Raw genomic sequence first — 17,027 nt, 5'->3', positions numbered from 1 at the left:
TGAACGTGTAACAACCACCCCTCCCGCCCCCAATAGCCCAGAAAGATGGTTACCATGCCTTTCCCTGCCGAATTTGTTACCCTTGCCTTTTGAGGGATTTCCGCGTCATGCTCTGGTATTTTGTCTCAGGATTCGAATGATGGACTCAGGTTTCAACCCTATTTGACTGTTTAATCAGCCTTTCCCACAGACATCGGTTAATTCCCGACTGATATCGACAGCGAATAGTTGTTTTTCTGCAGAAAAATGAATGACAGAGGGCAGCTTACAAATTGCAGTGAAAACTTCATGGTAACTGGCAGCATATTATCAAGATACTGAGGTATGCATCGTAAGCCAGTGCGAGCGCTGTCAACACATTACAGTCGCACTCGTCAGCCCTCACATAAGACAGGCACAGAATATTTTGCAGAGAAATAAAATAGGGAAACATACTTAATGAACTACCCTCTCACAATAGCATTTTCATCAGTTGATGTATATATGGAGACTGAAGCTACAAATATAAATTTATACGAAGGCTGGGATTCGAACGCGGCTTCCAGCTCTCTATGGAAATGCGCTAATCACTACGCCACCCTGGCACAGTGGCTTTACACAACTGCACGGACGACCCTAGCATGCCACCCTTCTCCATCGAAATTCCGATTCACGCGTCAGTCTATTTGGTATTCTCCTAAACTCAAGGTGAGTAAAGCACTTATCCTGGGTTTTCAGGAAGCATTCTCCGTTCTGATCTCTACTGAGGTGCCATTCCAACAGAGTTTGGGAGCTTCTGCAATACTGTTCGAGTTTAGGGGAAATACTAGGTGGGGTGAGTGTGAATCGGAATTTGGACTGAGTAGGAAGGCATCCTAGGATAGACTCCAGAATGAGATTTTCACTCTGCAGCGGAGTGTGCGCTAATACGAAACTTCCTGGCAGATTAAAACTGTGTGCCGTACAGAGACTCGAACTCGGGATCTTTGCCTTTCGCGGGCAAGTGTTCTACCAACTGAGCTACCCAAGCATGACTCACGCCCCGTCCTCACAGTTTTACTTCTGCCAGTACCTCGTCTCCAACCTTCCAAACTTGCTTGGGTAGCACAGTTGGTAGAGCACTTGCCCACGAAAGGCAAACGTCTTGAGTTCGAGTCTCGGTCCGGCACACAATTTTAATCTGCCAGGAAGTTTCATATTACCGCACACTCCACTGCAGAGTGAAAATCTCATTTTCGAAACATCCCACAGACTGTGGCTAAGCCATGTCTCCGCAATATCCTTTCTTTCAGGAGTGCTGGTTCTGCAAGGTTCGCAGGAGAGCTTCTGTAGTTTGGAACGTAGGAGACAAGGTACTGGCAGAAGAAAAACCTGTGAGGACGGGGCGTGAGTCGTGCTTGGGTAGCTCAGTTGGTAGAGCACTTGCCCGCGAAAGACAATGGTCCCGATTTCGAGTCTCGGTCCGGCACACAGTTTTAATATGCCAGGAAGTTTCATGCTAGGATAGTGCGTGCAGTTGTGCAAATCCACTGCGCGTTCGATTCCCGGCCTTGGTACCAATTTTGATTCGCCGCTTCACTCTGAACAGATGCATTGTAGATGTCTGAGACTTGAAAAGGTCTCTGGAACCATATAGTTTCATTTTATTATCATTAATTAGTTACAGAATCATTTTCTGAGGAGCTTAACATCCAGGTACAATAATTTCAGAAGGCACAACTCAATTGTAAGAGTTACATGTAGTTCTAGAAAGTCCAAGGGAATGCCTGGAGGTGGCGTGTTCAATCCCAGGCAGAAGCAGGGAAATGTTTCTCGTTCTGGTTCCTCCAGGACGGCACCAGCTCCCAGCTCAGTGAAGTACCAGAGATCCCTGGGGGTAAAATGTACCCAGGACAATGGGCTCGCTACCTTCCAATTCTCTGTAAGAAACTACATATACAAAATTTAAAAAATGAAAACACTTTATTAATGCGCCAAGAAAGGTCACATGGGCACCATACTCCGCTATGGAACCCTGATGGATTTGACGCTACTGATGTTCAGAGACGATGTTCAAACTAATGACTGAGAGGTATTGCCGAAAATGGAAAATGCCATTAGTCAACATTGATGCCCAACTGATGTCTTCGCATTAATGATTATCTAACACGCGCAGAACAATCAGTTATTTCACGAAAAACGCCTGCGGTTTCAGCTGAGCGGGCAGCCAGCTCTTGTGGAGTGTCTAGCGTTGTCTCGCATACCACAGGCTTCCACTCCCACCACAGAAGGAAATCCATAGGAGCCTGATCGGGACAACGTTTATGTACACAGAAGCCAAAAAATAGGTGTGAACGTTGTTATCTGAAGAGTGCAGCGTCAAACCGCTGAGGAATCCCTGGCGAGGAGGCGGTCCACCTGTGTTGTATATCACACAGCAAAAGCGTTTTTTATCTCCTCTAACTCTCTGAAATAATATTCATCAGTCGGGGGCTTGAACTCTCTCTCTGAACATAATTGGCGTCAAACCCCTTCTGCCACCTCTACCGGGGAAGGGGTCACACTAACGTTTTTGTCACGTACAAAATGTATTTCCTTGTGTCTTCCATAAGCACAAAAAGCATTTTTGTACGAAGTTCTTATCTGAATCCTTGTTCATCTCCGTTTCTACGAGACATACCTCTTCCACTAGACATGTGCTCACAGCTCTTTCGGTATGCGTGTTAGAAGCCATGTCTACTAGCCTTGAAGAGATAAACAGTCTTGCCCGGTAAACAAACCGTTGTACATGTCCTGACAGCGCAAGTAACGTACAACGGTATTTCTTACGTGTTTACATTTTTAATGCATTTTTGTAAGTCTATTCCCGTTTTCATTATCGTTTGGACTACGCTCTATGGTCTACAAGGGCACTGCGCCAAGTCTCTTAAAACTTGGCAAGGGCAACTACATACTGAAGTCTTTCATTTACACTGAAGCGCCAGAGAAACAGGTGTAGGCACGCATATTCAAATACCGAGATATGTAAACAGTTATAATACAGCGCTGCGGTCGGCAACACCTATATGAGACAACAAGAGTCTGGCACAGCTGTTAGATCGGTTACTGCTGCTGCGAAGGCAGGTTATCGAGATCTAAGTGAGTTTCAACGTGGTGTTATAGTCGGCGCACGAACGATGGGACACAGCGTCTCCGAGGTAGCGATGAAGTGGGGGATTTTTCCGTACGACTATTACACGATTGTACCGTGAATATTAGGAATCCAACAAGACATGAAATCTCTGACATCACTGCGGCCGGAAAAAGTATCCTGCAAGAACGGGACGAACGACGACTGAAGAGAATCGTTCAACGTGATAGAAAAGCAATCCTTCCGCTAATTGCTGCACACTTCAATGCTTGGCCATCAACAAGTGTCAGCGTGTGAACCATTCAACGGAACATTATCGATATGGGCTTTCAGAGCCGAAGATCCATTTGTGGACCCTTGATGGCTGCACGACAGAACGTTTTACGCCTCGCCTGGGCCCGTCAACACCGGCATTGGACTGCTGATGACTGGAAATATGTTGCCTAGTTGGACGAGCCTTGTTTCAAATTGCATCCGTCGGATGGCCGTGTATGCGTATGGAGACAACCTCATGAATCCATGGACGCTGATTGTCAGAAGGGGACTGTTCAAACTGGTGGCGATTCTATACGAGTGTGGGGCATGCGCTGTTGGAGAGAATGGAACCCCTGACACGTCTACACACGACTCTGACAGGTGAAACGTACGTATACATCCTCTCTGCTGACATGCTTCCATTCATGTCCATTGTGCATTCCGACGCACTTGGGAAATTCCAGTAAGACAATACGACACCCCGCACGCTACAGAGAGGCTGCAGCAACAACACACTTCTTACTTTAAACACTTCCGCCGGCCACAAAACTCCCCAGACATGAACATTATTGAGCATATCTGGGATGCCTTGCAACATGCTATTCAGAGGAGATTTCCACCCCTTCGTACTCATACGGATTTATGGAGAGCCCAGCAGGATTCTGGGCGTCATTTCCCTCCAGTACTACTTCAGACGTTAGTCGAGTCCATGACATGTCGTGTTGCGGCACTTCTGCGTGTTCGCCGCTGCACGATATTGAGCAGGTTTGTCTGTTTCTTTGGTTCTACAGTGTATTTTAAACGCGACTTCCTGTGTTTAAAATGATCATTCGAAACAAAATAGTCAAGTAAACATGGGATCTAAAAGCACACCTTAAGAGCTATGAGTACTTGTTCATCATCGACACCGTTAAATACAGCTCTTTCAATGAACAAGTGCTCACAACTTTTAATGTAAGCGTTTTGGGGCACATGTTTACTGGTAAATTCTTTTCTTGGTTTTCTTCTCGTACTACCACTTTCCAAAATATGGAAAACAAAGAGCTTGCGCTAGAAGAGATTTGTTTCACAGTATCGAAGATCAAGGTTCGTGTCATATCCCTGAATCTGATCATCACTTTGTACACATTTTCGGGTTTAGCTAAAGCACGAGAAATATGAGCTTCATAGTATGTTATTAGTAACAAAACGAATTTCCTCTATTCCTTTATGTTAGATGCAACGTTTAACATCTGGTAGGTAGCGCCCTACGTAAGGGACAGAAGCGACCGACAGCGTGCGAAGCTTCAGAAGACGGAACACCACCGCAGGTACGGTTACGGAAGTGTCCTACGTGGGCGGCGTCCGTGGCGCTGCCTGTTGTCTGCTACAACTAGCGACGTTTGAATTCAAATGTGTTAAAATTTTGTCGCTGCAGAATGCGCGACAGTGAGAGCGACGGCCACCTGTCTTCTCGACAAAGCAGTGGAGCGGACGCAGCTATGAAATGCTTATCATCCAATTTTAAGAAAACTATTCGGTGAAACCCCCCCCCCCCCATGAACCATGGGCCTTACCGTCGGTGGGAAGGCTTGCGTGCCTCAGAGATACAGATAGCCGTACCGTAGGTACAACCACAACGGAGGGGTATCTGTTGAGAGGCCACACAAACGTGTGGTTCCCGAAGAGGGACGCAGCCTTTTCAGTAGTTGCCAGGGCAAGAGTCTTAATGACTGACTGATCTTGCCTTGTAACATCAACCAAAACGGCCTTGCTGTACTGGTACTGCGAACGGCTGGAAGCAAGGCTAATCTACAGCGGTAAATGTTACCGAGGGCATGCAGCTTTACTGTATGGTTAAATGACGATGGCATCCTCTTGCGTAGAATACTTCGGAGTTAAAATTAGTCCCCCATTTTGATCTCCGGGCAGGAGGACGTTGTTATCAGGAGAATCAAAACTGGCATTTTATGGATAGGAGCATGGAATGCCAGATCCCTTAATCGGGCAGTAGGTTAGAAAATTTAATGAGGGAAATGGATAGGTTCAAGTCAAATATAGTGGGAATTATTGAAGTTCGGTGTCAGGAGGAATAAGACTTCTGGTCATGTGGATGCAACAAAAACTAAATCAAATAACGGTAAGGAGGAGTAGGTTTAAAAATGAATAAAAAAATAGGTACGCAGAGAAGCTACTAAAAAACAGCATAGTAGACGCCGTATTGCTGCAAACACGGACACGAAACCCACGCCTACCGCAGTAGTACACGTTTATATGGCAACTACACTATTTGCGTTTTTCATATTAGATGCACTGTGCTGCCACCTACTGCCAGGTTCTCCATATTAGCGAGCTCAGTATTAAAAGACAGAATGAGAGAGCAAAATGGGGTGCGCCGCGGAACTCAGGGACTAGAACGTGAGCAAGTGATTGGGTGTTAATTGTGTCATACGTCTATAGGCGAGATTTACACACTCCTAAACATCCCCAGGTCCACTGTTTCCGATGTGACAGTGAAGGCGAAACGTGAAGCCACACGTACCGCACAAAAGCGTAGAGGCCGACCTCGTCTGTTGATTGACAGAGACCGCCGACAGTTGAAGAGGGTCGTAATGTGTAATAGGCAGGTGTATATCCAGACTATCACACATGAATTCGAAACTGCATCAGGGTCCTCTGCAAGTACTATGAAAGTTAGGCGAGAGGTGACAAAACTTGGATTTCATGATCGAGCGGCTGCTCGTAAGCCACACGTCACGCCAATAAATGGCAAAGGAGGCTTCGCCTGGCGTAAGGAGCGTAAACATTGGACGACAGAACAGTGGAAAAACGTTGTGTGGAGTGACGAATCACGGTACACAGTGTGGCGATCAGATGGCAGAGTGTGATTATGGCGAGTACCAGGTGAACGTCTTCTGCCACCCCGTGTAGTGCCAACAGTAAAATTCGGAGGCGGTGGTGTTGCGGTGTAGTCGTATTTTTCTTGTTGTTTTGCTTGCCACTATCATAGCGCAGGCCTACAATGATGTTTTAAGCACCATCTTGCTTCCCACTGTTGAAGAGCAATTCGGGGATGGCGATTGCATGTTTCAACACGGTCGAGCTACCTGTTCGTAAAGCACGGCCTGTGGCGTAGTGGCTACACGACAATAACAGCACTGTAATGGACTGGCCTGCACAGTGTCCTGACCTGAAATCTACAGAACACCTTTGGGATGTTTTGGAACGCCGACTTCGTGCCAGGCCTCACCGACCGACATCGGTTCCTCTCCTCAGTGAAGCACACCGTGAAGAATGGGCTGCCATTCCCCATGAAACCTTACAGCACCTGACTGAACGTATGCCTGCGAGAGTGGAAGCTATCATGAAGGTTAAGGGTATCCCAACACTATACTGAATTCCAGCATTACCGATGGAGGGTGCCACGAACTTGTAAGTCTTTTTCAGCCATCTGTTCGAATACTTCTGATCACATAGTGCATCTCCGCAGATGATGAAGAGATTTGAAGAAATGTATGATGCGATTAAAGAAATTATTCAGATAATTAAGGAAGGCGAAAATTTAGAAGTAATGGGGGGCTGGAATTCAACTGGAGGGAAAGGAAGGGAAGAAATAATAGTAGGTCGATATGGACTGGGGGTAAAGAATGAAAGAGGAAGCCACCTGGTAGAATTTGGCACAGAGTATAAGTTCATCATAGCTAACTCTTGATTTAAGAATCATGAAAGTAGGTTGTATACGTGGAAGAGGCCTGGAGACATTGGAAGGTTTCAAATAGGTTATATAATGGTAAGGAAGATATTTAGGAACCAGGTTTTAAATTGTAAGACATTGTCAACGGCAGATGTGAACTCGACCAAAATTTAATGGTTATGAACTGTAGATTAAAGGAGGAGGAGGAGATTAGTGTTTAACCTCCCGTCGACAGCGAAGTCATTAGAGACGGAGCGCAAGCTCGGTTGAGGGAAGGAAGGGGAAGGAAATCGGCCGTGCCCTTTCAGAGGAACCATCCCGGCATTTGCCTGAAGCAATTTAGGGAAATCACGGAAAACCTAAATCAGGATGGCCGGAGACGGGATTGAACCGTCGTCCTCCCGAATGCGGGTCCAGTGTGCTAACCACTGCGCCACCTCGCTCGGTCTGTAGATTAAAACTGAAGAAACTTCCAAAAGGTAGGAATTTAAGGAGATGGGACATGGATAAACTAAAATAACTAGATGTTGTGGAGAACTCAGACAGAGCATTAGGGAATGGTTGACATGAACAGGGGGAAGAAATACCGGAGAAGAAGAGTGGGTACCTTTGAGAGATGAAACAGTGAAGGGAGCAGAGGACCAAGTAGGTAAAAGTACGAGGGCTAGTAGAAATCCTTGGGTAACAGAAGAGATACTGAATTAAGATGATGGAAGGAGAAAATGTAAAAATGCAGTAAATGTAGCAGGCAAAAAGGAATACAAACGTCTGAAAAATGAGATCGACAGGAAGTGAAAAATGGTTAAGCAGGGCTATAGGACAAATGTAAGAATGTAGAGGCTTATCTCACTAGGGGTAAGATAGATATTGCCTACAGAAATATTAAAGAGAACTTTGGAGAAAAGAGAACCACCTGTATACCAAGAGCTCAGATGGAAAACCAGTCCTAAGCGAAGAAGGGAAAGCGGAAAGGTGGAAGGAGTATACAGAGGGTCTTCACAAGGGCGAAGTGCTTGAGGGCATGGAAATGAAAGTGGGTGCAGATGAAGATGAAATAAATGATATGATACTGCGTGACGAATTTGACACAACACTAAAAGATCTAAGTCGAAACAAGGCCCGGGAGTAGAAAACAATCTATTAGAACTACTAACAGCCTTGGGAGAGACAGCCACAAGAAAACTCCTCCATCTGGTGAGCAAGATGTATGACACAGGCGAAATACCTTCAGACTTTAAGAAAAATATAATAATTCCAATCCCAAAGAACCAAGGTGTAGACAGGTGTGAAAATTATTGAACTATCAGTTTAATAAGTCACGGCTGCCAAATATTAACACGAATTCTTCACAGACGAATGGAAAAACTGGTAGAAGCCGACCTCGGAGAAGATCAGCTTGGATTTCGTAGAAATGTTGGAACAAGCGAAGAAATACTGACAAGACGACTTATCTCAGAAAATAGGTTAAGGAAAGGCAGACCTACACTGCTAGCATTTGTAGGCATAGAAAAAGCTCATGACAGTGTTGACTTGAATACTCTCTTTCAAATTATGAAGGTGGCAGGGGTCAAATACAGCGTGCGAAAGGCTATTTACAATATTTGTACAGAAACCAGATATTAGTTATAAAAGCCGAGGGGCATGAAAGGGAAGCGGTGGTTCTGGAGGGAGTGAGAGAGGGTTGTAGCCTCTCCCTGATGTTATTCAATCCATATATTGAGCAAGCAGTAAAGAAAACAAAAGAAAAATTTGGAGCAGGAATTAAAATCCATGAAGACGAAATATAAATTTTGAGGTTTGCCGATGACATTTTAATTCTGTCAGAGACAGCAAATGACCTGGAAGAACAGTTGAACGGAATGGACAGTGTGTTGATAGGAGGGTATAAGATGAACATCAACCAAAGTAAAACGAAGATAATGGAATGTAGCCGAACCAAACAGGGTGATGCTGAGGGATTTAGATTAGGAAATGAGACACTTAAAGTAGCAACTGAGTATTGCTATTTGGTGAGCAAAGTAGCTGATGATGGTCGAAGTACAGAGGATATAAAGTAGAGATGTTATAAAATGTAGACTGGCTCTGGCAAGGAAAGCTTTTCTGAAGAAGGGAATTTTTTAAACAGATTTAAGTGTCAGGAAATCTTTCCTGAGAGTATTTTTATGGAGCTATGTATGGAAGTGAAACATGAACGATAAAGAGTTTAGACAAGAAGAGAATAGAAGCTTTCGAAATGTGGTGCTACAGAAGAATGCTGAAAATTAGATGGAGAGGTTACGTAACTAATGAGGAGGTACTGAACAGAATTGGCGAGAGAGGAATTTGTGGCACAACTTTATTAGAAGAAGGAATCGGTTGGTAGGAAACATTCTGAGGCATCAAGGAATCATTAATTTAATACTGGAGGGAGACGTGGAGGTTAAAAATCGTAGAGAGAGACCAAGAGGCGAATACGCTAAGCAGATTCAGAAGGATGGAGGTTGTAGTAGTTATTCTGAGACAAAGAGGCTTGCACAGAATAGAGTAGCATGGACAGCTGCATCAAATCAGTCTATGGACTGAACACCACAGCAACAGGATTTGGTGAAAAAAGTTGATTCTTACGCATCGTACAGCTTGATATATTTGCTCGATAAAGGTCTGAATCTATTTTCATTTCTGCATAGTTACTGTGCTGCATGAAACTGAGTACATGGCTGCATGAAATCTTTAAGGATTTGCAGAGGTAAAATCACATTTCGTAGACATTCCGTATAGTTCATTTAAGGCCATACATTATTGCGCATAAAAAGCTAATATATTGGTTGTTATATCCGCGGACGGGTCACTCGCGACGCGTCTGAATCCTTTCCGGCACTTCGGGAATCAAGTGGTAGCAAAAATCGTCGCATCTCATAAACGGTTCAGCATATCGATCGACGTTTTTTGGAAATGACAACACGCAGAAAGAACTATTTTATAGTATGATTAATACTCGATATGTTATTGTAAACGCGTGAGCAGCGCGAAAACAAGACTCCCTATAAATTACACAATGAGGTTTTGTCCAAATTTTTATAGCCAAACAAACTGAGAAGAACAGGTAAACTGGTATCAAACTAACCAGCGTGAGGTCTAGTTTTGCATGAAAATATTTAACTGCTTGAAAGTAATGAAATTAAGGAAAACTTAATTAATGAGTTGAGGAAAAATGGAAATATTTCACGAAAAGCTGTTGGTAAACTATGTAAATGGAATGTCAAAAAGGTCATCTGTTCAAGGCATAGCTGTTTTGCACGTAAAAAGATACATTGGGGCGGTATTTAAATGTCAAAAAGGCTTCCTTGAAATCAAGTATCGAAGTTAGGATTTTCGAGAACAGAAGACGTTAGGAAGGCAAACTAGGAGTCAGTAAGATCATGCCTCTTGAATAAAACTTGAAAAGAAAAAATGAAAGAAATTCATAAAATTTTTATGAAATGATCTGTGTAAAGGAAATAAACAGATCAGAGAAACGTTCTAAGTGCCTTTGAACGATGCTCGAAATCATGACCAGAAAATGAGGTGCATCAAACGTTTCCATTTCACAAAACATTTGATTTTCCTCTAAAAAATTTTATATGCTTTACTTTTACAGACTATTTAGATTAACTGAAACGACTGGCCTTAATACTGAGTGCTCATGAATTACGTTCGCATCAAATTTCTGTAAGATTTCATGATTGTTCATTGCAATTTATTAGGAATTATATGTGTGATATGCTAGGATAGGTGTGTATACACTTAAATATCAAGTACTTTGGCAAGGGCTTAAAATGTACTTAGCGATATAGTGTATATAGTGTAGATAAAAGTGTACAATATTGTAACTGAGTCCGCACCTCGTGGTCGTGCGGTAGCGTTCTAGCTTCCCGCGCCCGGGTACCCCGGTTCGATTGCCGGCGGGGTCAGGGATTTTCTCTGCCTCGTGATGACTGTATGTTGTGTGATGTCCTTAGGTTAGTTAGGTTTAAGTAGTTCTAAGTTCTAGGAGACTGATGACCATAGATGTTAAGTCCCATAGTGCTCATAGCCATTTTTTGTAACTGAGTCAGTTAAAGTGTAACTGGGTTTGAAACCACGTCCTTTTCTTTTTTTTCATTTTGTTTGAAATTGTTCGTTACATTTGGTCTGGGCGGACGTCACAAGACGTTCGTTCAAGTTGATCGTTGGTTCCTTTACTCAGTTTTTTATTACAGAGGGCAAGCAGCCCTCTGGTTGAACACGATGAGCTACCGTCCCGGCACAGTCATTTTTCCAAATTCATCGGCTATTAAAAGTTTTTGATCATGTAAAAAAAAAACATTCGTCTTTAATTTATTGACGAGATAGCCGAATAGTTCTCTGCTCATTCACCTGTATTCGAAGAATTTGTCTGGTGATCTTCGCACTGATGATATAAATTACTAAATTCTCCTTGAAGATTCCTCCGTTTTTAAACTTCATACACAGCATTCCTTTTCGCTTCATTTTCCTAAGTAAAGCTAATTTTGTAGCCTTACTCTCCAGCTACAGTACTCTATAGTTTAGGAGCCGCGCGGTATAGAAACATATGGACAGCTCTAAATAGCCATCTTGTAACGGGAGATGGTCGCCGAGCTTTTCGCCCGATGCTCTAGAAGAGCGTAGCGTTCCAAAGGATTGGAAAAGGACGCAGGTCATCCCCGTTTTCAAGAAGGGACGTCGAACAGATGTGCAGAAATATAAACCTACATCTCTAAAGCCGACCAGTTGTAGAATTTTGGAACACGTATTATGTTCGAGTATAATGAATTTTCTGGAGACTATAAATCTGCTCTGTAGGAATCAGCATGAGTTTCGAAAAAGACGATTGTGTGAAACCCAGCTCACCCTATTCGTCCACGACACTCAGAGGGCCATAGACACGGGTTCCCAGATAAATGCCGTGTTTCTTGACTTCCGCAAGGCGTTCGATATAGTTCCCTGCAGGTGTTTAATGAACAAAGTAAGAGCATATGGACTATCAGACCAATTGTGTGATTGGATTGAAGAGTTCCTAGATAACAGAACGCAGCATTTCATTCTCAGTGGAGAGAAGTCTTCCGAAATAAGAGTGATTTCAGGTGTGCCGCGGGGGAGTGTCGTAGTACCGTTGCTATTCACAATATACATAAATGGCCTTATGGATGAAATCAGAAGTTCACTGAGGCTTTTTGCTGATGATGCTGTAGTACATCGAGAGGTTGTAACAATGGAAAATTGTACTGAAATGCAGGAGGATCTGCAAAAAATTGACGCATGATGCAGGGAATGGCAATTGAATCTCAATGTAGACAAGTGAAATGTGCTGCGAATACATAGAAATAAAGATCCTTTATAATTTAACTACAATATAGCAGGTCAGCAACTGGAAGCAGTTAATTGCATAAATTATCTGGGAGTAGGCATTAGGAGTGATTTAAAATGGAATAATCATATAAAGATCGTCGGTAAAGCAGGCGCCAGACTGCGATTCATTGGAAGAATCCTAAGGAAATGCAATCCGAAAACAAAGGAAGTAGGTTACAGTACACTTTTTCGCCCACTGCTTGAATACTTCTCACCGGTGTGGGATCCGTACCAGATAGGGTTGATACAAGAGATAGAGAAGATCCAACGGAGAGCAGCGCGCTATGTTACAGGATCATTTAGTAATCGCGAAAGTGTTACGGAGATGAGAGAAAAACTCCAATGGAAGACTTTGCAGGAGAGACACTCAGTGGCTCGGTACGGTCTTTTGTTGAAGTTTCGAGAACATACCTTCACCGAGAAGTCAAGCAGTGTATTGCTCCCTCCTACGTATATCTCGCGAAGAAACCATGAGGATAAAACCAGAGAGATTAGAGCCCACACAGAGGCATACCGACAATATTTCTTTCCACGAACAATACGAGATTGGAATAGAATGGAGAACCGACAGAGGTACCCAAAGTGCCATCCGCCACACACCGTCAGGTGGCTTGCGGAGTATGGATGTAGATGTAGATGTAGATGCTGCTGCTTGTTGCTGGAGTGTCGCTTATCCAGGCGTCGCTCGCTGTCGGTAGCTTCTGACGCTTACGTAGGACACGGCCTTAGTTGCACCACAGGTTGTCTACATCTTAATTTTATGTAAGAAACTCGTGTAAGTTGCGAAGCTGGTTGACTAGCGTTTTTATCCTCCCCATTTCTCGATATTATTATGTCTACAGATTGTCTAATGTTTCAAAGTTATCCTAGTTACCCAAGATGGACTAATTCAGGTGTTCTTACTGTTGTCAATGTTGCTGTTATGGTCTTCAGTCCGACGTCTGAATCAGTGCAGTCCTCCACTCAAGTCTAGCTGCGCAAGTCCCTTCATCTTTGCAGAACTACTACAACGTATATCCATTTGAAGCTGCTTTTTGCATTCATGCATAGATCTCGCATTACAATTTCTAATTCCCACACTTCCCACTATTGCCAGTTTGATTATTTCTTGATGCCTCGGGGTGTGTTCTGTCAGCAAAATCCTTCTTTTACCCAAATTGGGCCTTATATTCATTTGCTCCCTATTTCGATTCAGTATTTCCTCAATGGTTATTTGAAATATTAATCTAATCTTCAACGTTCTTCTGTAGTAGTACCTTGCGAAAGGTTATGTTCTCTTCCTGTATGAACTGCTCATCGTCCACGTCTCAGTTTCGTACGAGACTACCCTCCACACATATACCTGAAGAAAAGACTTCCTAACATTTGAATCCATACGAGATTTGAGCAAAATCTTGTTTTTCATTAATTGTTTTCTTAGTACTATCGGTCTGGACTATATATCGTTTCTGCTCGTTATTTGGCCATCATCAGTTGCGTTGGTGCCCAAATAGCAAAAACTTACATACTGATTTTAGTCTCTAATTTACCCGTCCAATTCCTTCAACCTGACTTGAAGGAATTCATCTGCATTCCATTACCTGTGTTTTACTTCTGAATGTGCTCGGCTCATCACTTTTGAAAACGCTGTCCATTCCATTCAGCTGTTCTTTCAAGTCCTTTGCTGCCTCTGAGAGAATTATATAGTCATCAGCAAATCTCAAAGTCTTTTATTTCTATTCCATTTCAGTCACGTCTGAGAAAAAACAGAAGATCCAATACTGAAGCTGGTGAAACCGCACTAATGATTCTTTTCAGCCAGAAAAAATATCGCCTGCATCCAAATGATTAATTCTGCATGGTTTCTGCATTCGTTTTGTTAAGTACTGAGCCACACTGCTAAGTAATAAGCTGCACTTATAATTCCAACAGACCTCAGTTTTTGTAACGAAGTGTTGTCAGGTGTGATATTCAGTTTGCTGGGTAATAACTTCACTATTCTTTTTTTTCGAGTTACTATGTCTGCAGATTTACAAACGTTTAGAAAAACCCCTACATAGTACTTGCCATTCTATTCAGTAGGAGAAACAGTAGCGGTCTGAACATTGAACCTTGTGAAACACTACTTACAATTTCCCCACCCCACCACCTCTGTCTAGAGTTGATGAATTGCAAAGTATGTGATTTTCTTAGGTGTTCTATTACACTACTGGCCATTAAAATTTCTACACCAAGAAGAAGTGCAGATGATAAACGGGTATTCATTAGACAAATATATTATACTAGGACTAACATGTGATTACATTATCACGCAATTTGAGTACAAAGAGCCTGACAAATCAGTACCCAGAACAACCACATCTGGCTGTAATAACGGCCTTGATAACCTGGGCATTGAGTCAAACAGAGCTTCGATGGCGTGTACAGGTACAGCTCCCCATGGAGCTTTAACTAGATACCACAGTTGATCAACAGTAGTGACTGGCGTATTGTGACGAGCCAGTTTCTCGGCCACCATTGACTAGACGTTTTCAATTGGTGAGATATCTGGAGAATGTGCTGTCCAGGGCAGCAGTCGAACCTTTTCTGTATCCAGAGAGTTCCGTACAGGACCTGCAACGTACGGTCGTGCATTATCCTGCTAAAATGTAGGGTTTTGTAGCGATCGAATGAAGGGTAGAGCCACGGGTCGTAACACATCTGAAATGTAACGTCCACTGTTCAAAGTGCCGTCAATGCGAACAAGAGGTGACCGAGACGTGTAACCAATGGCACCCCATAATATCACGACGGATGATGCGCCACTATGGCGATGACGAATACACGCTTCCAATGTGCGTTGACCGCGATGTCGGCAAACACGGATGCGACCATCATGATGCTGTAAACAGAACCTGGATTCATCCGAGAAAATGACGTTTTGCTATTCGTGCACTCAGGTTCGTCGTTGAGTACACCATAGCTGGCGCTCCTGTCTGTGATGCAGAGTCTAGGGTAATCGCAGCCAAGGTCTCCGAGCTGATAGTCCATGCTTCTGCAAACTTCGTCGAACTGTTCGTGCAGATGGTTGTTGTCTTGCAAACGTTCCCATCTGTTGACTCAGGGATCCAGACGTGGCTGCACGATCCGTTACAGCCATGCGGATAAGATGCCTGTCATCTCGACTGCTAGTGATACGAGGCCGTTGGGATCCAGCACGGCGTTCCGTATTACCCTCCGGAACTCTGCGATTCCATATTCTGCTAACAGTCATTGGATCTCGACCAACGGAGCAGCAATGTCGCGATACTATAAACCGCAATCGCGATAGGCTACAATCCGACCTTTATCAAAGTCGGAAATGTGATGGTACCCATTTCTTCTCCTTACACGAGGCATCACAACAACGTTTCACCAGGCAACGCCGGTCAACTGCTGTTTGTGTATGAGATTCAAATGGTTCAAATGGCTCTGAGCACTATGGGACTTAACATCTGAGGTCATCAGTCCCCTAGAACTTAGAACTACTTAAGCCTAACTAACCTAAGGACATCACAAACATCCATGCCCGAGGCAGGTTTCGAAGCTGCGACCGTAGCAGTCGCGCGGTTCCGGACTACAGCGCCTAGAACCGCATGGCCACCGCGGCCGGCTGTGTATGAGAAATCGGTTGGAAACTTTCCTCATGTCAGCACGTTGTAGGTGTCGCCACCGGCGCCGACCTTGTCTGAATGCTCTGAAAAGCTAATCATTTGAATATCACAGCATCTTCTTCCTGACGGTTAAATTTCGCGTCTGTAGCACGTCACCTTCGTGGTGTAGCAATTTTAATGGCCAGTAGTGTAATTACACAATACCTGACATTTTCCGAGAAAACGTGGTGAGTTTGTCAGTTTGGTGGGTATGACTGACAGCAGCGCCTGGCCGCGCCCTGTTGCAGCCCCAGGCTCCAGCGGCGCCGCCTCCAGACTGCGCGCCCTCGGCCTCGCACAGACGCTGCTGGCCGCCGCCGCCGCCACCGCCGCCGCCGCCGCCGCCTTCCTGTGGACCGTCCGCTGCGACGCCCCCCTGCCCGTCCCCTCCGCCGTTTCGCGAGCGGCCAGCGCTGCCGCCCGCAGGTAGCACCCGCGCATGCGCGTCGCGGTCTCCCGGCGGCGCCCAGCGGCTGTAAACACTGCGTAATGTTTACCGAGCCGAGCTCGGGTTGACTGTTGGAACTCACAGGTGTGCGTGTGCGCGGTCTGCTACACGACGGATGGCATCCTCCGTGGAACGCAATCGAGTCTCGATCCTCCCCACTCCCCAAACGTCCCCCCCCCTCCCCTCTCCCGCCTTTACTGTGCACCTACAACCGACTGTTACTATCGGCTTTGTTCTAGACGACACAGTCAGTGTACTATCCTACTGCAGTCCGTGGTTTGAGATAACCAACTACGCAACAACAGCTTGAGTTGTGTCTCTGATAGGGCAGACAACACTTTTGTGATGATCGTACGAAATCTACAAAAACAACCGATACGTTCTACACGATGATAGTCTATAATTAATCACATTATCACGAGAGAAAGGTTTCATCTGTGAGACTTTACATCAATTAATGTGTTTTGAACTCGGAGCTAAAGACGTCATTTGTAATAAAACTTTCTTGCAGAAATAGTAATGCGGTATTATCTTAGTTCAGTCATG

The 17,027-nt window shown here is 44.3% G+C and overlaps 1 protein-coding gene across 1 annotated transcript in view; it reads left to right on the top strand.

Annotated features, from left to right (window-relative positions):
- The window catches only part of LOC126092649 (uncharacterized), a 739,947-nt gene extending 723,484 nt beyond the window's left edge, over nucleotides 1-16,463 (top strand). The window contains exon 6 of the mRNA XM_049908371.1: nucleotides 16,282-16,463. Coding sequence (XP_049764328.1) covers nucleotides 16,282-16,463 — 182 coding nt within the window. The remainder of the gene's footprint in view (nucleotides 1-16,281) is intronic.
- The last annotated feature ends 564 nt before the right edge of the window (nucleotides 16,464-17,027 follow it).

Source organism: Schistocerca cancellata, chromosome 7 (assembly GCF_023864275.1).
Source record: "Schistocerca cancellata isolate TAMUIC-IGC-003103 chromosome 7, iqSchCanc2.1, whole genome shotgun sequence".
NCBI lineage: Eukaryota > Metazoa > Arthropoda > Insecta > Orthoptera > Acrididae > Schistocerca > Schistocerca cancellata.
The sequence above is the reverse complement of the archived record's forward strand: the minus strand, read 5'-3'. Positions and strand labels throughout refer to the sequence as shown.